The sequence below is a fragment of the Ambystoma mexicanum genome, chromosome 1p (genome assembly GCF_040938575.1).
Source record: "Ambystoma mexicanum isolate Mex_15411 chromosome 1p, UKY_AmexF1_1, whole genome shotgun sequence".
Classification (NCBI taxonomy): domain Eukaryota; kingdom Metazoa; phylum Chordata; class Amphibia; order Caudata; family Ambystomatidae; genus Ambystoma; species Ambystoma mexicanum.
Genome location: NC_090921.1, coordinates 1110492492 through 1110515722, shown reverse-complemented (window position 1 = coordinate 1110515722; position 23231 = coordinate 1110492492). Strand labels below are relative to the sequence as shown.

Genomic DNA, 23231 nt, shown 5'->3' with positions numbered 1-23231 from the left:
TGACGAGTTTCTATTTATGATACCTACTTGTATTAGTGATATAACGGTATAGGGAAGATATTGATAACATGTAATGTTAATCATACACACATGGGTAATTTATTAGTTCCTAGATATTTTAAAGGTAGACCCATGACAATATTGTTATCCACAGTCTTACTTTGAGTACAGCACTGGTCAATGCTGCAAACCATGCCATAGCCCCAGGTCAGCATACAGACCACCTCTGGGGTGGAGATTTGGCTCTGGCATGCAAGGTATGATAAAAACATGACACTAGTTCTATCTCTTCATTGTCCCTGGGGGGGGAAAAGCATCACTTTTGGACAACCTCCAAGATCTGCCCTTTATCCCTTAGGTCAGTTGCACAAGAACTCATCCCTGGACCTCCTCCTCCTCTTCCTCCCTTCTGCAACACCGGCCCTCTCTTGGCTTTAATTCTATGGCATTTGTCCACTTGTAATACCCAGAAACGCCATGATCTAGTTTTTGATTATCCATGTCCAATGAGTTGCCACTGTTATCGTCTGCTGTCGGTCAATCACATCCACTCTTTCTTCTCAGCACTTGGTTTTCCCTTTAAGCTGGTTCACTCTGACAATGATCTAATTTATTAAACCTATCTTGCGATTTCTTAATCCTTTCGATGGCTGCCAGAACTAGGCCTCATAGGGAGTGGGAGAGGCGCCCCCAGGGAAGCTATCTCTGGGTTTCAGTTTAGATTTTCACTGCAGGGTGTAAAGAAATGTGAGTTTGCTCCCTTCTCTTTTTTCCTAGTTTGGTGTATTTTTCACAGTTTCTCCCTTGTGGGTTTCTGCTTGGGGCCACAGGTTCAGTAGCGTCGTTTTGTTGGAAACAGAACTTTGGTTGGAGCTGCCAGATTTTTTTCTTTAGGGCTCACAACATCTCCCAGAGGTGAGATAGGCTGAGGGTATTGTGTGGTTATAGGTTTTGTACAATCGGACCGAAAAAAAAGGTCCGACCGTACAAAATTACTGAAAAATGCTACCACCAAAGGTTCGAACACCAAAGGTTCGAACCTTTGGTGGTAGCATTGCAGGTAAGTAAAAAAATGTTTTAAAAAGACTGCGGGGGCTGCAGCGGTGTCCCCCGCCCACTATATTGTGTGGCATAGTGAGCGGGGTGTTGCGGGGGACACCCCCGCAGCACACCCGCAAAAAATAAAACTGGGGCTGCAGGGGTGTACCCCGCAAGACCCCGCTCACTATACTTTACAGTATAGTGAGCGGGGGTTGCGGAGGAAAGCCCTGCAGCCCCTGTATTATGTAAGTGTGTTTGCATGAGAAAGGTGCAAACCTTTGGAAGTTTGCACCTTTCTCATGCAAACTTCCGGCCGCGGCAAAATCGGCCGAAGTCAGATCACTTAGAATCCTGGCGATGGGCTGGGTGCTATGGTTCTTCCCTTCCATGGGACATGGGACATGATCTGTTCACAGAAATCGGTCTCACTTTTCTCTTTGCAGAATCACTTCTCACTTGTGCCCAGAGATATGTCCCTAAGCCATACTGCTATCCCTCATGCTGTCTGTGGGCTAATCTCCTTGTCGTTCTGCCAGAAGCTCATTCGTCCTCCTGCACCACCGAGATAACTGGTAGTTGGATGTTGTCTCTCTATCACTTATTGACGATATCCAGTCATTCCAGTCATTATTTCGAAATACAAAGCATCGAAAACAAATCCATTGAATCCTTACCATCGAAAAGCCATTCCCTTGAAAAAATGTAATGGTTCCATCGACATGTTATGGGTAAGTATTGGGTTGGGGTTGGGGCTAGGGTTAGTTTAATGGTTAAATTAGGGTTATGGTTAGGGGCTAGGGTTAGTTTAAGGGTTACATCAGGGTTGGGGCTAGGGTTAGGGTTAGATTAAGGGTTAAATTAGGGTTAGGGGTGGGGCTATGCTTAGGGGGCGTGGGGGCTGGGGGGGAACCCCCCCAATATAAAAAAAAGAAAACGTTACAAGGGGCTGGCCAGTGGTAAAATTTCAGCATTAGACAGCGCCATGTAACGTTTTAAAGTTAGGAAAAATGCATGGAAATGCTACTTTTTACATGAAAAGTGCATTTCCATTGAAACCAGTCCATGAATATTGTCGATGGAATTTCACTTTTACATGTAAAATATAGGTTTTCGATGCTTTGGCATTCGACTGTTTGTAGTCGATGCTTTTGCAAGTCCGAGGGAATCACTATAAACCCTTATTGACCCTGTTACCTCCAGGGGATCCTCCACCACCTTTCTGTCTTCTCTCGTCCTCTCTTATATTAATGCCTCTCATCATCATAATTGAGGTTACCCTTCTTCAATCTCCAGACCTCCTCATCTTGTTTACTCATCCCCACTCTTCTCTTCTTGCTGTGCCTCCAGCCCCTTCCATCCCCGCCGCTTCCCCCTCTCCTGACTCTGTTTCACCTGCATTTCTAACACCCGATGCACTTTAAGGACTCTCCACACCTCCTCCTGCTTCTCCACTTCTATACTGTCCTTCTCTACCTTCAGACCTTTCTGCATCTCCCTGGCAACTCTCTGTATGACCTCCAGCACCTGCACTTCTCTCTGCATCTCCCCTCGTACACCGTCCTCTGCACTTCCTCCTAGTCTCTCTGCTACTCTAAACAACCACACCTCCGTTAAGCCTTCCTGCATTTTGACAGAGTCCTGAAACCTCCTCCTACGCCAGGCCCTGTACTTTGGGTTGCAGATGTGGCCAGTGATGATTGCATGCCGAGGATTGGTGTTCTGGAAATACCTTAGTTATTTCACCTCCTAGGCCAGTCCGCAACCTTGGATTCTCTCTTCCTGTGCATGCGCAGTGGGGTGCGTTTGTAAGAGCTGACCGGGAGCATTTAATCTGGTGCTGAAACTGCAGTGAAACCGCGGTCTGCCCATGGGCTGTGGAAGCCACGCAAACCGAACCCTGCTTTCCACCTTCTCTGGTAATAGTTTGTCGTTTGAGCAGATTAATACGGGTAATCAGATGAATTACTCAATATATTATATTCGATTTCCTTAGTAACCCTTCCTCCCTAATTATAGCACAAGTAGAATATGAACTTAATTCTACAGAGCTTGGCCCATCCATGCTGCATACAAACTTTATGCACTTGAAACATACATGTTGTAATGATAATGATGTGTTATTTATATAGCGCCTTAATCCAAAGCGCTTTACAGAGCACATATTTACATGTAATATCACCCAACCGAAATTTGTACTCATGTATCGACCTCGGAAGGGTGAAAGGCTGAATTGGCCTTGCCGGGATTCGAGCCTGCGACCTGCAGATCACGCTCAGATCGCAGCAGCAAGTGCTCAACCTGCTGATCTATCTTACCGGCTTTTAATTAGTTTATGCAAATTCGGGGGTGCCTAGTATCCACTTTTTATACAATTGCTCTTTTTTCTGACCATGCACCCCTTCACTAGATTAAGTCTGTCAGACTGTACTTTAACATAATAAATGTAATTAACTGCACATGACCCAATAATTATTTCTTTCACCATAATAATTTTTAACTTTTTGAGGGCTAATAAAATAGTATACTTTTTTTAGAGTAATCCCTCTTTTTTTTTCTCCATTAAAATTGTATTTTTAGCTTTAACAAGTGCATTAGTCTGTACTGGATCCTAATATCTCCGGTCCGTAATTAAGGTGCCGGTAACTTTGTTATGGGCACCTTTTCCGGACCGGGTCACTCTGAGTCTGGTGGTAAGGGCTGTGAACTACTGGCAGGCCTGACCTGCCGGTAGTTCAGGCCCCTACCAGCAGATAATTCACTGAAGCACTGGCACTGTTACAAAGTGGGCTGGTGCTTCGGTGTTCCCATTCCCGCACAGGAATTTACCATCTGCTGTCACCTGTAATTTCTCAGTGCTACCGGGATATCAGGCGGCAGAAACGGTAAGCTGAGGTGGCCAGTACTAATTGTAATAAAGCATGTTTATTATGAGTGTAAGTGGGAGAGACAGGTTTATCAATAATACCAAGAATAGTCCTATACAGTTTTCAGACTGAACCAAGAACAATGTAGTTATGAGTGGCGTGACGAATCGTGGGAATTCCTCTCTTCTCCCCAAGGGGGAGCACCACCCTTGTGAGGGTAGGGAGGTGAGCAGTGCACGCTCGGTAACACCCTCCCTATGGGTAGTGCCAACTGGGACCTCACTTAGAGAGGATCCAGACTCCCAGAGACTGTGGGGACAAGGACTGCCGTTCCTCTGAGGAACTCCCAAAAGAATATCCTGAAATGGCCTAGTTGGGAATATCAGACACCATAAAGGACATACACTATAGAGACTTGGATGAAGAAAAGACTGCCATCTATTATTGTCAAACAGAAAACGAATATGTCTCTGTAATTATGAATTTGCATTTAACTGGGATGGCAAAGCTGAAGTGGAGAGAGATGCTGCAGCAAGCGGACGGAGAGACACATGTACGTCGGCCAGGGAAACTACCCGGCAACACAGCACCTGAGATGGAAGGAGACTCCAGAGACTGAAGCCTGCGAGTCTGGAAACTGCTGGGAAGCTGATACCAGTGCACGGGACGCAAAGCATCCTTCGAGAATGCAGAAGAGAGACTGATGGTGGTGGCATACCCCGGAGATCCTGTGGTGGACCGGCGGTCCACAGAACTAACCTGCGACCACTAGGCGGCTGTGACCACCTACCATCCAGTTACCCACAGGCAGTCAGTACGTACTGAGAGAGAATATGAAGCTTTGAATGCCAGAGGTAAACGAGAAGGCAAGAAAATGAGGAAAGCAACGAAAAATGAACGAAAGCCCCGGTGACGTTATCCCAGGCAAGCCCAGTTAACGAGGAGAATGGTAGACCAAAGCTGTCTAAGGGGAATCGCTATGGGACTGTTCATACTCATTCGAGTCACCTTTACGAGTGAGAAAATGTAATGATGGTGATAATAGAAACCAGAGGCAGCAAACATGGAAGAAGACACTGAGTTTAAGAAACAAACATGTGGGGGGAAAGCAGAGTGTTTAAGCAGAGAAACACGAATGCAATAGAAATTGTGAGAAGAATTAAGAAAGCGGGCAAAGTGGAATATCTGTCAAGAGACAGCAAATATAAAGAGAAAGAAGACTATGCATGAAGGAGGAAGAAAGAGGATTTAAAGAAAGCGAATTGTAAAGACTAGCTATCCCCACCCTGGGGGAAGGGGATAATTACCCCATATGAGCCAAAGGAAGAGAGGAAACACAAGGGTGAATCTTCCATCACTAAAGTGCAAAGTAGATTTTAAAGGCTCTGAGAAGGGACACAAATCTCATAACGTCTTGAAGGAATTAGATCAACTGATTAAAGAAGTTACAAGAGACTATTTCCGCAAAATATAGTCGTAACTATGTTACTGAATTTACGTGAAATGTATAACAGGCTGAAATAATCTCCTACATGTTTGGCAGGAGTCATTTGGTGCAAGTAGCAGTTGAGTAAATTATGCTGTCACGGTCTTGGATGAAACCAAAAACTTTATTCACCAAAGAAAACACTGGGCCTCATTACAACCCTGTTGGTCCGGTGTTGTTACCGGACCAGCAAAGTACAAGTTTGCGGGCTGGGTGCCTTTCCGCCCTCCAGGTCTGACCTGGCGGGCGGAAAGGCACCCGCTCGCAGACTTTGACAGTAAATGGTGCTGGTGCTACCGTCTTCCCAATTCCCATTGAGTCCTATGGGACTCAAGTGGGAATGGGGAGTGACTTTTTCCGATGCCTGGCTTCAGGGACTGTAATGCCTTGGTGATTCCCCATTGCCAGGTGTCGAAAAAATTACACAACTCTGGCGGCAGCCTGCCGTTTTTACCGGCACGGCTACCGCTGGAGTTGTAATGAGGCCGATTATTTTCCTCTTGATGCAAAGGATTTGTTCATGAGATGTTGCCGCTGTCTCCAACACAAGCATGCAAGCATGCAGGACAGGTTTTAATTGTAATTGTGAGTGCCGCTTGCTAGTGGTGCTCACGATTAAAAATAAACCCTGCTTAACATGCGAGCATGCCAGGCCGCGGTTACGCACTTTGCATGGCAGAGTGCAAAGTAAAAGGCGAAGTGCACCTGTGTACACCTACTTTTGCACTGCACGTTTGCGCTACACCGTGCAAATGACAAGCATTTGGTGGTGGGAAGGTGTTTATGTATAAAAGATCATCGTAGTTCGTTTCTTACCAGCCAGAGCAGTTCTTACTTGAATTTTATTGGTGTTTTTACTGTGCCGAAAAAAGGCAGAATGCAGAGAAAACTGTTCCGGAGTGATATTTAATCAGCAGTGTGATGTGTCATTTCGGCTCCCCTACTTGTCCCATGGGCTAGTACAAAAAAGATGAAGTTTTGACCCTGCAGGTCCTGCATTTATTTGCTCACCAAATATGGATCCTGATCTTGGAAAGGCGCCCCTTTGACCTCTAACTCATAGATGGCTACCTCTGGGTGCCTGTCATTCAGCCCTCTAAAGGCTACACAACAAGTGAAATACAGCATCATTTGTATAGGTGTTTTAACAATAAAAAAATTAATATGAAAATTATGAATTACCTTATATGCTTGCTGAAATACATATATGGCTATAAATAAATACATTCATTATGCCAACTGTAACACAATGCATCAAGTGATAACATATTAAAATTGTCTCAGCAATAAGAATCTACAATTGATGCTATGAAGTTGTTTATACATGCAGGGCAAAGAAAACGCCAGGTCACACACACACACACACACACACACGATAGGGAGGCTGGGTATATTTTCAACAACTAGTATTAACCAAACGATTTAATATATAAAGCTCATGGCAGCCTGAAAGCATCAACATTCTTTAAAGTATGGTCTGCGTGTATTCAAGGTTTAGCAGTATTAAGGTAATTAACAAATGTCCTCCAGTTGTTATTGAATTTCATACACATGTCCAATACTTTGAGCGCTGAACGTTTCACGTTTTAATACTATGCATAAAGCCTATCAGTTTCAGTTTTATTAATATACTTTTAGCCTGCTGGCTGTGTACACACAACATAAATACATTACAATCACAATATCCAAGTATAAATGAAGTGATACTAAAACATAAAAACATAGTATTATCACAACAGTATCCAATACAAGGGTTGCCAATGTCTAAAAGCATTTTAAAATATCAACAATTCGTAAATAAAGAAAGATCATAAAATAGATGAGGTTGCAATCATCACCCTTCATAAAATTATCCCACAAGTTGGAGCGATTGCTTGTGTCAATCGCATTATCATAGGATTTTAAGAACTTCAAGCGCAATTCCAACAAACCGCCGCAAAATACCATCAAGTGTTCTAAGGACTCAATGACCACACAGACGACACATTCACATAGTTCTACTCAATCCCATCAGCACCCCTTTTATTTCCAAGGCTGTATAAAGCATATGTACTGCTCTCTTTACATCTGTTGTGAAATGCACCATTTACTTTGGGAACAGGCATGATGTTTACCTGACCAGTAGCTCTAAAACTTTGTAGCAAAAGAAAATAGGACCAGTTTTGTGTGTGTGTGGGCGGGATGGGGGGGGTGATGGACATGCTATGTTACCACAATTACCACACTTACTCTGCATTTCATCTTAAAGATATTCAACAACTAACCAATGTTGTTTGCTTACAACACAGGGTTCGTTCCAGGATGCCTCTGCCTATTTCTCTGAAGAAGAGTGGAAGCTTTTACACGAGTGGCAGAAGGAGCTTTACAGGAATGTGATGAAAGAAATTCACCAAGCCTTGCTTTCTCTGGGTAAAGATATGTTGCCATCTAATGGAGGACCATGCTTGTCTCATAATGGATGTTGTTGCCTGCCTTTGTTATAGGGTTTAGCGTAGCACAAACACAGCTGGATTTTATAGTAATGGAACACAGTACAGGATGGGGTAGATGATACACTTGGGTACAAGTGGAAGAGAAGACCATGAAAGTTTGTGTGCGGGTGTGGGGGAGGGTGAGGAAGGAGCTAGGATGTCGAAGCAATCAGATCAGCAGTTCACCAGGATCAATGAAGTGCTCATTAAAGAGGCCTATCTTCAGTTATTTCGTGGAATGCAGAAAAGAGAAGCTAGTCCCACGTGGGACTTAAGACCTTATACATTGCTGTACTAGTTTTCTTTCTGGCCTTGCCTTTTTTATATTTACTTGGTTCACTGTCACTAGGTGTCCTAGCTTCTTGGCTTGTGTTAGCCGCCAGAGACAGTGAGTTGGAGCTTTGCTTATCTTTGCCTTGTAGGTGATACAAGCGGTCTTGAAGATGATGTGAGCCTGGAGGGCAGCCAGCGTAGAGCCTTCAGGGTGGGAGTAACCTGGTTGTACTTATTGGGTCCTATGATAAGTTGGCTGTCGCATGAAATGTCATTTATTGGTCCAGTGGAGTGTTGGGGACCAGGGCAAATAAGGTGTTGCCATCGTCTAGGTGGGAAAGGCCCAGGGCTTTCATAGCTGCTTTGAACTCCAATTCATGCATGAATGGGTTACTGTTGCAGAGCAGTTGGAGCCAGTTTAAGGCGGTCTGGATTTCCTTGGCAATGGTGGTCTTATAGGAGAGGTTATTGTTTTTGATTGAATTTGCTGCAGTATTGTTGTAATGTAAGTTCCAGGAGACAGCAGGTAAATTCGCCCAAGTAGTTCCTCTATTTATGATGTTACATGTAAGGGGCAGAGCCCCACAGTGGGCCCCACTGGCACTCACCACGCAGGATTGCTCTGTCCAACTTTCTGGGCTGGAACACTATTCACATTCAAACATTCCATGCACTCCTCAACATTCTATCAGTGACATAATTCACTCATGCATCCAAGGGATCAGGACATAACACACCTCCCTTCTTTCATAAAATAAATATATATCTCTGACCCCTGCAGAAGCAGGCACCCGGAGCCTAACTCCAACCACCACCATCATGCCCGAATAACATTACTACATCCTCAACCAACCCAAGTAAAACGAACACCTCCTGTCCAGAACTGCCACTGCCTGGACTTTGATCCTGCCACAACCAAGCACAAACCCGCCACATCCAATGGGCTACAAACACAGTACAACTGAACCAACGAAACAGAAACAAACCTCCTTCTACCTGTGTACGCCCGGCCCCCAGGTCTTGAGATTGCCACTCTCAAGCACTAAACCACCGCCAAGAGCAAACACAACCTGACCTTGTGCCCTTACACACAAACCGAAGACTTCACCAACTCCACACTTCGTCAACACCACACTCACAGGGGAAAACATTCACTACACACACACACCTCATGCAGCACCACATTCCTCTACCCCTCTTCATTATGATAAAAAGTGCAGCAACATGAAGAAAGCTTTGTACTGGGTACACAGGTGGGATGGCAAAACACCACTTGAGATAACATTCACCTGTGCTCCATGTGGAGAAAAACAAACTACAACTCCCCATCCTAAACCACTGGCCAGGCAGCTGAGCAGCCAATATAGCAAGTCTATCCAAGAAAGACAAACAACCCTCCAATCTAACAACCTTGGGTGTGCACACACTGTATGCAACGTCTCAACCTATAAATGTACCACCACAGCTTGCACCTTTCAGGAAATCCTCTCCACGGAAGGAGGACCTACTTCAACCGATCTGAGGCCACTAGAAGCCAGCCATCAGTGTTTACCACAATACCGGGCGATACAAACAACACCATAGAAGCTGAGATAGGAGACAGTTGAGGAAGAAAAACCAACATTCAACCAGATACAAAAGCCAGTAACTGGTCAGCACACCAACAACTAGAGACCAACGGTCTCCCTGACCAAATGCACATTGGTTGACACAGACTAACATTGCTTTATGAACCTAAACTAGCCCTACACTCACTACAGGTCACCTCACTTCACCAACACAAACTGGAGGTGTACCTGCACGCAGGAAATAAAAACATGCCTGCACACCCAACCTACATTGGAATGCAGAAGTAACCCTTAAAGATAGAAATTGTAATAAACAACACAACAAACTACAAGTGTAACATAAATAAAGGAACTATTTGAGTGAACTTACCTGATGCCTCCTGGAACTTGCATTAAAACAGGTTTACATGTGGATGCGAGTACATCAAGAGTGAGCCCATTCTAGATTTGAGGTTGGCTTATGCTGTTGCCAGTAGGTTGAATTCAGTTTTGCCAGGTTCAGTTTTAAGTAAGCACTTGGCATGCAGACTTCTTGCTAGAGTCAGTGGATGTCATTGCCTAATGTGGACTTCATGTACAGTTGCGACATCAGCTTGTTGATGGCTCTTGATGTCCTGTTGAGGATAATGAAGTAGATTTAGGATCCTTGGGGTAGCCCACAGGTCACTGCTTTGACATTGGAATCCACCGATGCCCATCTGGACAAGCTGGTGCCGGTTGACGTGTTAAGAGGAGAACCATTCATTGGCTTTGTCGTCAAACAATGTTAATCTGTTGTTGATCAGGGCTTCTACTTCTAGGCATTCAAGCAGTATCTTTTGGTACCAGATTTCAGGGGGGTTGCTAGAATAAGAAGGGTTGAGTCCAGGCCTTAATATGTTTATATCTCAGTTAATGTGGGAGGCTGTTCCGCGGGTGAGGAGCCGTGTCCATGAAAATCATGTCACCCTAGCTTTTGCATCCCATTTTGGGAATGGTCAGTTAGTTGGCAGTCTTGGACCATAGTGGTCTGTTTCAGCAGTGGGATTGGATTAGCTTCTTGGAGAAAAGAGGAGGCTGTTGTATCCTGCCATTTTTATGTGAATCGGATGTTGGTTTGCACAGAGAGCCAGCAGATGTTTCTGAAGTGTCTGGTGACCGATTGCAGTTTCACAGCCTGAAGACCAGTTTTCCTGCTGTGTTTTGGTTGTTTTCCAATCTTTCTATTTGGCAAGCAAGGATGGACCCCATGTACTGCATTGTAGCAGTCCAGTCTGGAGCTGACTAGATTACCTATTACTATTCAGTGATGAAGGGAAGGATTCTTTTTAGCAGTTTCATTTTGAAAACGGCTGCTTTAAATAGTGTGCTGATCTGTGAGCTCATGCTGAGGTCCACATCCCAGATGACTCCAGTATTTGTACCATAAATTTGATAGGTAACATTTTTGTTTTTGAAAAAAGGTGAGGGCCGGGAGTAGGGGTACTATTTGTTTGAGAAGGCCGCAGGGACAGAGGATCAGGATTTCTTTTTTGGAGCATTTGAATTTCAGACTGTTTTTGCCTGATCCAATACTCAATGTCCCTAAATCCTTTTGGCTGCCATGTTGAACTGGTTTTGGTGACAGTTGGCACACAAGTATATTTGTGTGTTGTCTGCATAGGAGCAGTATTGTTTAAAATGGGCAGGGAGTAGATCCATCAGATGTTCAAAGTGAATGTTAAAAAAAAAAAGCAGTGAGATCCTTGGGGGACTCCACGTTCCAAGGGAACTGGCTGTGAAGACAAGTCTGCTAGTCTAATGCTCTGTTTATGGTCATGCAGGAAGGAGTTGAATCATTTGAGGAGCAAGGTGGAGAATCTGGCTATGTGCTGTAACTGGTTGATAAGGGTGATTGGGGGGCAGTATCCAGGATGTTCTTTGCTTCTGTGTGTTACTGGCATTATGAAGTGACATCATTTTCTATGATTCTGACGTGGCAGAGGGAGGTCAGTTGCATGGAAGTACCAGGATGGAAGAGAGAAGTTGGACTGAGTTCCTGTAAAGCATCCACTTGGGTGCTTGTAGGGGAAGAAAGGAAACTAGGAAGAAGAACCCCAATGCCACCCACTATCTGTGGAGACAAAGGAATTTGAATATAAATAAAAGATTAAGGGAAGGGGGGAAAACGAGCAAATAAAAGTGCAAACTCTGTGCCACCTGAAGTTTGTAGCTGGTGCTAGAAATATAAGGGAAAAGGAAAACAGATGACGAACCAAACCTGTTGTCTGTAGGAGATGTCAATAGCAGAAAGAGGAAAAGTATTGATCCACGGAAGGCTCTTCCACAGAGAGGATGCCCTCTTCGCCCTCCACAACGGGCCTTAGTGAAAAATTCTGTTAACCATGCCACACGCTGTAGAGCGTGTCATAAAAAAACAATTGAAAAACTTGGCAACATGACTGCAAGAGGATGCACCAAAGACACAATAGACCCAAGTAAGCTGGCATTCGATAGTATTGTTTTTTGGGGCCCCTTCAAGTTTAGTCTCTGTGCAGACTGAAGCTGCTGTTGGATGCCTGTGCTACAAACGTCACTTGGAAAATATGTATTGAGGTTGCTTGATGTTTTACATTATTAGAAGATCCCTTTGGTCATTTTACCTTTGTATGGTGGATACGTTCTTGGGTTTCCGTGTTATTGGTGGCTTTGCGGGTGCCCGCTATGCCTGCCAAAGTAATGACCGTTAACTACGTCCACGGCGTCAAGATACTGCTTGTCTATCTTGAGCTGCGAGAGCCCAGCGCATCACAATGCTCCGGTTGCAGGTATGCTGTTTGTCTCTCTTATGTTTTTATAACCACTTTAATTGCGATTTTGGGTTTGATGCATCAGACAGAAAACATCAGTGACACAAAACAAGTGACTTACCTGTCGTTACCTGCACCCCCTAACCTTGGCACCCGGTATCTCTTGTCCCACCAAACCCCTTTCTCCGCTCCGCAACAAACCAACAAACCCCATAGGTTCTTCACAGTTCATCACTGCGCAGCAACCATTTTCCCCACACTTTTTCATGTGTCTCCGGTGTAATGAATCTGAGGATATCATGACTCCTTTCAGTGGGCTACCCTGCCCTCAGAGGGCCGGGGGATGGCAGCCGATCCTTATCCTGGAGATGGCTTTATGAGGAGGACCACCTGGGGGGAGGTGATTCTCAGGGAAACTCTATGATGTCCTTGGAGGAAACCACATGCCGTCATGTCCCTTTCAGGGAAATCTCTTCAGTCCCTCATGCCTTAATGACATACTGTCACGCTTATCCCCCACCTCTGAATAAAGCTAGAGTATTTAATCCCCAAACTCACATTAGGGAAAACAAACTGCTGACTATGTCGAGAAAGAAGCAGGGAGTAATGAAGATCACTCCCGAGAAACTCTGTATCCACTTCCCCCAAGTAATTCAGAAACGAATTACAAAACGACTGACATGAAGAAGAGTGACTGAGTAATGATGATTACAAGGACCAGGCAGCGAACACTGCAGTCTTGTTGTTGGGACATGAGTAAACAGATTGGGAAGTTTGAATGCGGGCTGATCGCAGCAGGCATGTGGGAGGAAATCTGCAGTCGCCAAATCACCTTGTGACCCCGTAAGCTTGCTGAGTACCGCGTTGAAGGCAGGCGGGCTATTGTAGAGGTAGGAGAGGTAGACCCAAGAAAGGAAAGGGGAAGCAAAGGTGCGAGCGGTGTACCGCTTGGAGAGCGAAAGCCATGGAAACCGGCATCACAGGACTGCATTGCTGAAGGAGGTGCATGCGAGAGCAGTACAGCAAAGCGGAGAGGAACAAAGAGGCACAACAGACAAACGGTAAACCCTGGGAAGAAAGTAGGGTTACCGGGTTGTCAGTGACCAAGGGTTGCTGTGTAGCAGTGACAGAAATAAGACAGTGAGCATAAAAGAGGAGGATGGGTTACCAAATGGATAAATAAAGGGAAACGCTTCTCAAGAATGCTACCAATAGAAAGCAACAACATCATTAAAGAAGACAGAGGATTTAGTATGAAGGTTGTTCATGGATTATTAAACCACAATTTGGCGTGGAAAGAATAACCCCCATGACAAAGACCTGGCAAGCATCTATACTGACTGATGGTTGGGATAAAGTGTTACTTAAAACAAAGTCCTGGAAAGGAAACGCACCGGGTAAAGTTAAGTGTTTGAGTAATGAACTGTTTATGTAATAAAGTCCTGGCATAAGAATACAGCAGTCAAAGCTAAAGATTAGTGCAATAAAATATTTGGATAATAAAGCCCTGGACACAGAATACCAGGTGAAGTTGAATATCTGTAAAGTAACAGAGTCAAAAAAAAAGTTAAGGAGATGTGTGCAACAAACTGTTTATACAATAAAGTCCTGGCAGGACAGTATACCAGGTGAAGTCCAGTATTTGTGCAACAAAGTATTTAAACAACAATGTCCTGGCAGGAGAGTATACCAGGTGAAGTTACATATTTGTATTATAAACTGAAAGTCCTGGCAGGAGAGTTTACCAGATGAAGGTTAATGTTTAAGTAATGATTCCTGGTAGGAAGGAGTGAAGGTGAAAAGTAAAGAAATAACCCCCTTTACACCTTTTAGAGTTTATTAAGAGCGTGAGGGCCAGAATAGGATTACAGACACAGGACAGATCTTTTGTTTGGACATCTTGAAACTGGACAGACTCTGTAGTTTTGGTTTGAGGTAGGGAAAATTCCCCCTAGAATAGGGATAGTGAGGCTCCTCACAGAGATTTCAGGCTCCTCACAGCGTGTATCCTCTGTTTTTATAAACCAATTTCTTTAAACCCATAGATCAGTCTATCCAGTCCTCTGATGCCCAGAGTGTGGGATTGTCTTCCCCCGCCCATACCCCATCGAGATACCCCTTTTCGCCAGAGTCAGCGGCTCCTACTCTTCGCCAGTCATTATTGGATTCTGTTCCTAGTGTGCACTACCAGCGTCTGTCAGCCAAATGTATTCACCATGCTTGGTGTTTTCTTCCCTGCAACGATTTCCTCAATCATTGGCTGTTCCTGGGGTGGGTTCTCCTAGCACACGTTGGATACAGGAGCTAAGCTGACCGCCTACAAGGCAAACCATTTCTCTTCACATCAAGGCGCAAAGACTAGTAAGAAGACATACTGCTACTACACATTTTGAGCCAGTTACTGACATGTTGCCTTTTGTTTCTCTAATTGAAATCTCCTGTAAGGTGTGATCAGGGCTCAGTTTAGTGGGGTTAATAGTCCTGTTAAAGTCAAATTGACTCACTCCTGTTGTTGTTAAAAAAACAAATGGAAATCTGATCTCGGGCTTAAGAAAAATGCCCTGTGTTGTGCTTTTTCCTTGTTTGGCTTGACAGGTTTCTTAATTATTGCAGCCACTAACTTACTTTATATTGGCAAGAGGGTCAGAGGCTGTAATCGGTAATTACAGGTTGCCATTTATGTACTGTTCCAAAAATTGCCTTGGATCAACCTCTATTATCCCCAAGGACTCTAAGCCACACTCGCATTGGTGCTGTAGGTGTCAAAGTACCAGTGCAGCTGAGATTATCTTTTTAGATTCCATGCCCTCTGCAATGCACTTTAGCACCTTACCATAGCCTTTCCCCACACAGACACCCAAGAAAAAGGTGGATCTGTTTGATGGTGTGATGTGTTAGGAGCTCATGGTGGCAACAGTTAAGACGGACACAAGTATTACAGTTCAAGGGTGTTTATTAAGCTGTATAATAGGTTAGATAAACGCCTAATCTACACCTAAATCTAAGATGGGAGCAAGCTACAACCATATAATAATAATAATAATAATACAGTCCAAGTGGAGTCTAGTGAAATAAAAAGAAAGGGCCTATACAAAAAAAGAACCATTGCCAATCCTTACTGCTATGTTACAAAATAGTGGAGGATAATGTTCACAAGAAAAGAAAGAGAAGTGTTTTCAAAATGATAAGACAGGATAGTATATCTAGGGACTCCCTTGCCCACGTTTTAGCACGGGACAAGGCAGGACTCTTGAGCACAGCATACTCCTGGGCCTTGCTAGCACGATGTTAGTTTTTTCCCAAAATATCAAGGCCTTCTGTGACCAAGTGTCACTGTTCTCAGATAACACACCTTCCTCACCTGATTCTTCTTTTGTGGAAAACACCACCTCTTCGTCGGATGGAATCGTAAATCACTTCTTCCTAGATGTTTTCTCTCCTTGTAGAGAAATGGCCAACCCTGGGAGGTAGCCACTATGCCCACTGGGGATGCAGCCTAGGCAGGAGGCTGACCTCCCAGAAGTCTCCAAAGGTGAAGGGGAAAAAGCCTGAGGCACAAAAACCCTTCTACTGTGAAGCAGGAGGAGTAGGCTTGCTAGATTCCAGTAGGCAGAAGTTCGAATACAGGAGAGAGAGAGAGATATATCTCCGAACGTACGTACAGCTGATCAGGGAGTATTAACTCGAGAAAGGGCTGTGGTGAAGATGGGGAAATTCCAATCCAACAGTGCAGCGGGATCTGGATAGAAGGGCTGCGGAGTTGTACACGCAGATGAGCCGTGATGGAGTGAGGGAAACCCAGCACGAATAATACAGCGGGATATACAGAGAGAGGCTGCAGAATAGTGCATGCGGAGGAGCCGCAGTGAAGTGGGTTAAGCCCAGCACGGCAGTGCAGCAGGAGCCAGAGGGAGAAAGGGCAGCAGTGTTCAGTGCGGAGGAGCCACAATGAGGGAGGGAGAGCTGAACACGGGAGCGCCTTGGAACCCAGCGAGGTAGAGCGCGTTGACGCCCGCGGGGGAAAACAGCTGCCGGCAGTAAACAGAAAGCCAGGAGGGACGAAACAAATGCGGACTAGTGGGACAGAGAGCACAGCATGCCAACCTAGCAGGTAGCAGAACACAATTGGTTGCAACGCAGAGATGAGGGGGCGGAGCAACCTTTTAACCAAGCGAGGAACAATAAGCTAGAAAGTGAACGGAAGGGAGAGGACGTAGAGGCAAGTTCAATGGAGGATCTTCCATCTTCCCCTTATGTGCCGAGGGCGCAGACCGGTGACACCAAGTCTCTTTCATACAAAGTCCCGTTCCTCAGCGGACCTGATGTGTCACAACCAACAAAAACCAAAGTTCCTTCAATAAATCTTCACAGGGTGATTACTCTACGCCTTAGGATCCCCCTCTGCTGGGCTTCGAACCTTCGTACAACGTGGGCCTCGCTCTGTCGGGTACACTGCAGCCTTTCATTCAAATTCTCAGCAGCCTGTAATATTCAAGACTCTTAATGTCTTTTTAAACAACCGTTCACTGTGGCCAACCCTCAAGTCGGGTTCACTCTTGACACAATGCTCACGGGTGTATTATGCTTCACCCCAATTCGCAGGCATCCCTCAGCCAGGTTCACGTTTGCCAAATACACAGTTCACTTTGCATTCTCACAATGCAGGATTCACTCTCGTTAGCTTTTCCCTTGGCATCCCTCTGTCGGGTTCACATAGCCATTCTAATACAGTTTGTGATTTTTTAATACAGTTCATGATTTGCTCATTTCATTAGAAAGCAGGGTTCCCTTCCCAAAGCTTTCTCTTGGCATCCCTCTGTCAGGTTCACACTTGCCACAATTCACACGACAGTTTCTTTACACCCCTTGGGTTCTTCCTTTTACCTAAGTCCGGATCTCAGCCCCCAGTCAGGCTTTCCTTTAAGCCCCCAGCCAGGCTTCCCTTTACTTTCCTTCTTGTCAATGCGTCAGAGAGTTTCGATTGTACAAGGGGTTTGACTCGACCCTTGTATGTCCCCTTTGACTCCTCACGCAGGCCTCTCCTAGGGCCTCCTGGTACTTGTAGCTTCAACAAAGGGGACCAGTCAGAGTCCTTCGAATGAGCACCCACGTGACGCCGGACCACTCTGCATCTGGACCTTCACTGGGGTTTCTTTAAAAGTTCAAATACACATGTTCTTTGTCACAAGTTCTTTGTTCAACAATGTTGCTGCCTGCAACCTTGGGCCCAGCACAGTTTGGTTTATTATGAGTCCTCTCCGACTCATTGGCTGTGCTGAACTGTTGGAGTTTCTTGTCTCAGGAGTCAAGGACGGCATCACAGTGGCAAGCGCTTCTCCCCGCTTTGGCTAACAGTGCAGAAGGGCCCCATGGACCGTTGACACCAGTTACACCATACGCCAGCTGGACTTCTTGGTTTTATGAATCCCCTTTCGGAGGCTTCGGGCTCTGAGTTGAAAACGGCAAGGGCAATTCCCTCCTTGTCGTCCTTTCAGGTCTCGCCGCCTTTCTCCTCCATTTGAACTGCTGGTTCGGAATAGCTGCTTCCTCGTGCATTCGGCCTTGCTTGAAGTGTGCTCTCTGGCTGCTCCTTTCATCCTTGTGGGGAAGAGAAAAGGCCGTCGGGTGTTTGTATTTATTGGCAATTGCCTGACTCTGCCTGACCCTTGTGTCGGGACATGTCAGGTATACGGCTCTGGTGTTGGTCTGTCTTGTTTCGACACTGGGACACCCTGGCGGGCTTTCATCAGGAATTATATCCCTCGTATTCCCCTGCAAATTTTTTCTACCTCTTAGTTCATTAACCCTCGTCCTAGTGGGATGGGTAAATTCGGGAGGGTGAGATTTGTAGGGTTTGCCAAATGAATGGGAGAAATCCATAAAAAAATAGGATTATTGTCGTGAAATGAATGGGGGGTCAGAGGGGTGGGAATGGTGGTGTTTGGCTAAAGCAGACTGGTAGTTCGGGAAATAATAATCAGAGGGACGGTGAGAAGAATGAGTGGGAGTACTCCGGTAGGCAACAGGAAAACGGGGATTCTGGGAGATGTAGTTTCCCACAGCAGCAGGGTTCGGTTTCCTAATAGGTTTACCAGATGCAGAGGGGTTGTTGGATTCTGGTAAGGGAGATTCATTGGGTGGACAGGAGGTAGCTGTAGAGCAGCCTATAAAAGCCACAGGGACTTTGTCCTCCTTGCTTCTTCCCTGGTATAATACTGCATCTCGCCTGGGGTGCTCCCGCGAGCATAACCCCAGGTTCCCCTACCCAGGTGATCCTCCCCAACCTTGGCGGTGGATGAACGAGGATCGGAAAGCGCCAGCCCTTCCCAGGCCACCTGAATAAAGGATTCCCAAGGTCTACCTGGGTGAATACCCTCAGGTTTCTCACAGATGCCTGGTCTCAATTGTAGCTTCCTCTCTGTAAAACCCCTGTGTCGTCATGAGCTCATTGAAAGCCTTTATTATGTATTAAAACTGCTTAATACAAAATGGTGGTCGTAACTGTTTTCTGCCTCCGAGTCATATCCTTTAGTGGCCATCTCTTATTGAGAACTGACCTTGCACTCTGTAGAGGTTGCTCCCGGAGCTTAAAAACAGAAGAGATGATTCATTTCACCAACTAGCCGACATGTTTACCGTCCAAATTCAGAGGTCTAGACAGATTATTCTAGAATGAAAGCTAAAGGGCCACACAGCTAAGCAGTGCCTCCCGTGTCACCTATAAGGAATCTACCAATCGTGCATGACGTGAAGTTCAAATCAATAATAGTTGTGCTCTGTCAATGTGGTTTAAGGTAATGCTGGTTGCTGCTGACTGGTCATGTCCTTGTTTATGTTGAATGCTAACAGTTTGTGGTTCCCAAGGTGGGTCCTGTAGTCATTGGCACTTGGTTGTAGACAATGCCCAATATAAGGGCTAAATTATAATTTTCTGCCTGATCACAATCGAAATCGTCCTAAAAATGAACGTGCAGAAGTACTGCTACATTCAGAATACTGCGAGGAAGCACATACATGGGCCAGTGGTATGTGCCATAGTATTTCCTGTTTCTCTGGACATCACAATCCGGTGGTAAATGTGTTGTGAATTTTCAATCCCAACGTCCTACCTAAAAAAAAAAAAGTACATCTTTTTTTAGAATGGAAACTGGGTGCTCAAAGACATAAACAAATAAAGATAATTGATGATCGGTTTTACCAGAATATTTTCAGGCAGACCTTTAGCCTGGTGTTCTTGATCACCCAGGGCAAGTACCTCCACCAACTGGTTTGGGGATGAGGAACGATGATACTCATTGCGTATAGCTAGCAATTGGCCAACTAAAAATATATATTTTAAGACAACTCTAACTTTAGCATGAGTCCATTGGCAAAATGAGAAGCAGATTTATTCTGGGTTGTGAGTAGTTGCACCATATTATATGTGTTGCACTTCAATGTGTTTGTCAAAGCAAGTTATAAAAGAGCAGCTCTGCCTGTATATAAAACAGATCTAGAAAAAAACGTTTAAACATCATGTATGTGCCCTATATCTTTAAAAAATACAAAACAACTATAGGAGTGATTGCAATAAAGAGCAAATCTGTGGCATTGTATACTTCATTACATTTAAGTTAAACATAACTTTCTCTTTCTATAGATTTTTATTGTAGTCCTGCAGTGGTTGACCCAAATTATCCCACTAATATCAGCTAAACAGCTACACATGCTCCCTTCCAATAAACATAATTCAGAATAAAAAATGAAAGTGCAACCTGCTAAAGTGCATATAACATTTAGAGTAACCTTTGAGATGTTGTATAGTACAAATATTCAGAATGTACGTTAGGTGAACCTTATATAAGAGCATATTGCACATTTCAACATAATAAAATCCATAATGTCGAACTGTAAGCTGTATCCATGCATATTTCAGAATATGCTATAGAAAGGGAATAGTTTTTGAAGTGCACACTGACATAGCTATGTTTCAGCACCAGACAGGGCATGATTCCAAGCTTTTTGTGGGCGGAATCCTACTAAAGTGTATATTTTAAATAAGGCTACATACATTGAATAAATTTTAAAGTGCATAAATAAAAATGGTTTCAGGCTATTCATCACCCAGGTGTCCAATGCTATAAAAAGCATAGTTTTCTCAAATTGTATACCATTAAGGTGATAGTCATGCAATATCTATGAATCCAGATAAAGTTCTGAATTTGCAGGTGTCATATTCCCTTAATCGCTGCATTTTATAAGAACCCGGGTCCTCTGTACGACCGATCCTTTTTGAAGTGCGAGTTCTCCAATCTTCCCTCTCTCTAATGAAAGAAAAGTTGGCTGCTGCCACGGAATTATGTTTGAACTGCAACACTTCTTAAATGAGAATATTTTGGAAAGTCCAACTGTATAAGGTCCTGATTATGAAGTTGGCAGTAACAGTAAAGATTAGCGGTATTTGGAAACACCATTTGTTTTTATAGGGCATCCAATTACGAAATGAAAGGTATTTGCTACATTTGCTACTAATGAAAGTACTGCACGCAGTAAACGGGTTCGGATTATCAGGTGAAATATTGCATCCAGGAAATACTCCACCACGTTTTCCAGCCTCCCAAGCGGTGGAGATCCCTAGGAGGACTTCTACGCCATTGTAATCCTTCTCATAGCCAACATACAGGGTCAGCCCATGAACTCACCAATATGCTTTACACCCTTGTAGTGGAAATATATTCCCTCAAACCTGACATGTAGAGTGAACACTCTACTCGTCTCAGTATTTTCCATTACCAGATTCCAAAAGCCGTGAATCCATGTGCACATCCATATCATATTGATAAAGTCCCCCTGGCCCTCAAAGCATTTTTTTAGATAACTATTATACGCGGAACTGCCAGCATGAAGTAAGCCTTGTGGAAAAACTTTAGATAAATCAACTTGAATCTTGCGTTTCTTTAGTGGCCTTTGTATATCATGTGCCATAGATTGTCATCTGTGTCCACACCCAAGTCCTTTCTCCACCTGTCTCCGAGCTGAAGCAAGATCAACTTCTGAGCAACCCTGGGATCCTGGAACTCGATCCACCATTGTCTACTAGACCACACAAATCTGCTCGGTCTCTGGCACAAAGCCCCATGTTACTTTGAATGAATGCTTTATCTACTTTACGAGTGATTTTGGTATTGGGACAGATGAAGCTCAAAACATGGCTAAGGAGCAGTGTAGTTCTGAAAATTTGCGATTCGGAAAAATGATTTATCATATTAAAGTAGCTAAATTATTGAACTTTACAATCGGTGGTCTCCTAAACTTACATTCAACCAGAAAGCTGCATTTCAACTACATCTCCACTAGGAAAAAAGTTCTTGATACCCCTGGAAACCTACAGACCAGTAGTCAAAGGCACTAACTTTCTCTCATCTGTACAGGGTTAGTGCTCTACTGTGTGGCCTCCTGAAGTCTTCCCTTGTGCCTCTGAAGGCAGTTAGTTCTACACTCTGCAGCACAAGTGATCACAGGGGACAAAAAAAAATGATCACATCATCCCTCATATTACTAATTGTTATGGAGAATTCTCGTTCTATGGCTAATTTCCCTCACCTAGTGAGTCCCCCTGCAGCTTTGCTGGATTTCTGGAGTGAGCCTTTTTCCCACTCTTACATGTGTTTTGCCATGTGTATTTCTACTGTTTGTGTGATTGTGGGCTCTGGAGGACACCACTCCATGTACACCACTTTTTATGTGTGTTACACAGCACCTTGAGTGCAGTGACACGGGGTTGTCTTTGAGACTTCCCACTGACTCCATTTTTCTGGGGCTGACTACTGTCCCCCAGAAAACAGGTAAAGTTGCCAATTACTTTACATAGTCATTTAAAACTACAGACCCAGTACACCCCATTTTACATGAGTACTGGAAAGGGTTAACTCCTATCCCTTTTCGTCTGTGCCTCTCTGAGCTTTGTTTTGCTCTTTTAACATTTAGACTTGGCTGGTGGCAGTGGTATCTACCCTAACCTTTCTACCGCAATTATACTATATAAACGTGGTACTGTTCCAGGCTATTGTATTAGCCTCGAACAAAAACCTGCTTGACCAAATGCTCTTTCTTTTGGCTCCGGTCGGGTTTATTCGCCATTTCTTTTTGTTAAAGTCCTTCCTGTGTTTTACTTTGCGCGGCAAACCAGGTTTGCCTTCTTTGTTCACCGTCTTTTGGCTGGCTTCTCTCCAGAAGCCCTCCTTTTGGCGTCTGGGTGTCTAGGTGGGCTGAATGTGAAGGAGGGGTGTAGTCACCCCCTGCACAGGGTATCCTTGGAAACCCAAGTCGCACTTTGTCGTGATTGGCTGAGGTGGTTGTCCGGGCCGGACAACCCCCCTGCTGTGTGATTAACAGCCAGGCTGTGTGAATGGGGGATTTTCGCATACAAGGCAGGAATCTTGGGCTGGAAGTCAGAGTCGCCACTGAAACTAGAAAGGAACCGAAGAGAAGCGCAGAAGAAGACACTGCTGCAACTACCGAGTCCCGGTGAAGCCCTGCTGCAGTCCTGAGCTATCTACCCTTCAACGACAAGAGAAGATCCAGTCTGTAGTCTTCTTCCCATGAGCCTGGTGGGATCAACCAGCTCCTCTTCCACAGGCAAAGGATCCTCTTCTTGGTCGAAATCGCTGCACACAGCTCTAGTGGTCCGGATAGCCATCTGAAGAGCATCTCCTGTTTTTAAAGGAGTGCACCATTCACTGTTGCTTTTGCTGCTGCTGGCCTCATCCCTGGGTAGTGCA

The 23231-nt window shown here is 44.7% G+C and overlaps 1 protein-coding gene across 2 annotated transcripts in view; it reads left to right on the top strand.

Moving 5' to 3' along the window:
* Positions 1 to 23231, top strand: part of LOC138448858 (zinc finger protein interacting with ribonucleoprotein K-like) — a 360764-nt gene that overhangs the window by 78561 nt on the left and 258972 nt on the right. For both annotated transcript variants that reach the window (XM_069604726.1, XM_069604725.1), the window contains exon 2: positions 7680 to 7800. In XM_069604726.1, coding sequence (XP_069460827.1) covers positions 7680 to 7800 — 121 coding nt within the window. The remainder of the gene's footprint in view (positions 1 to 7679; positions 7801 to 23231) is intronic.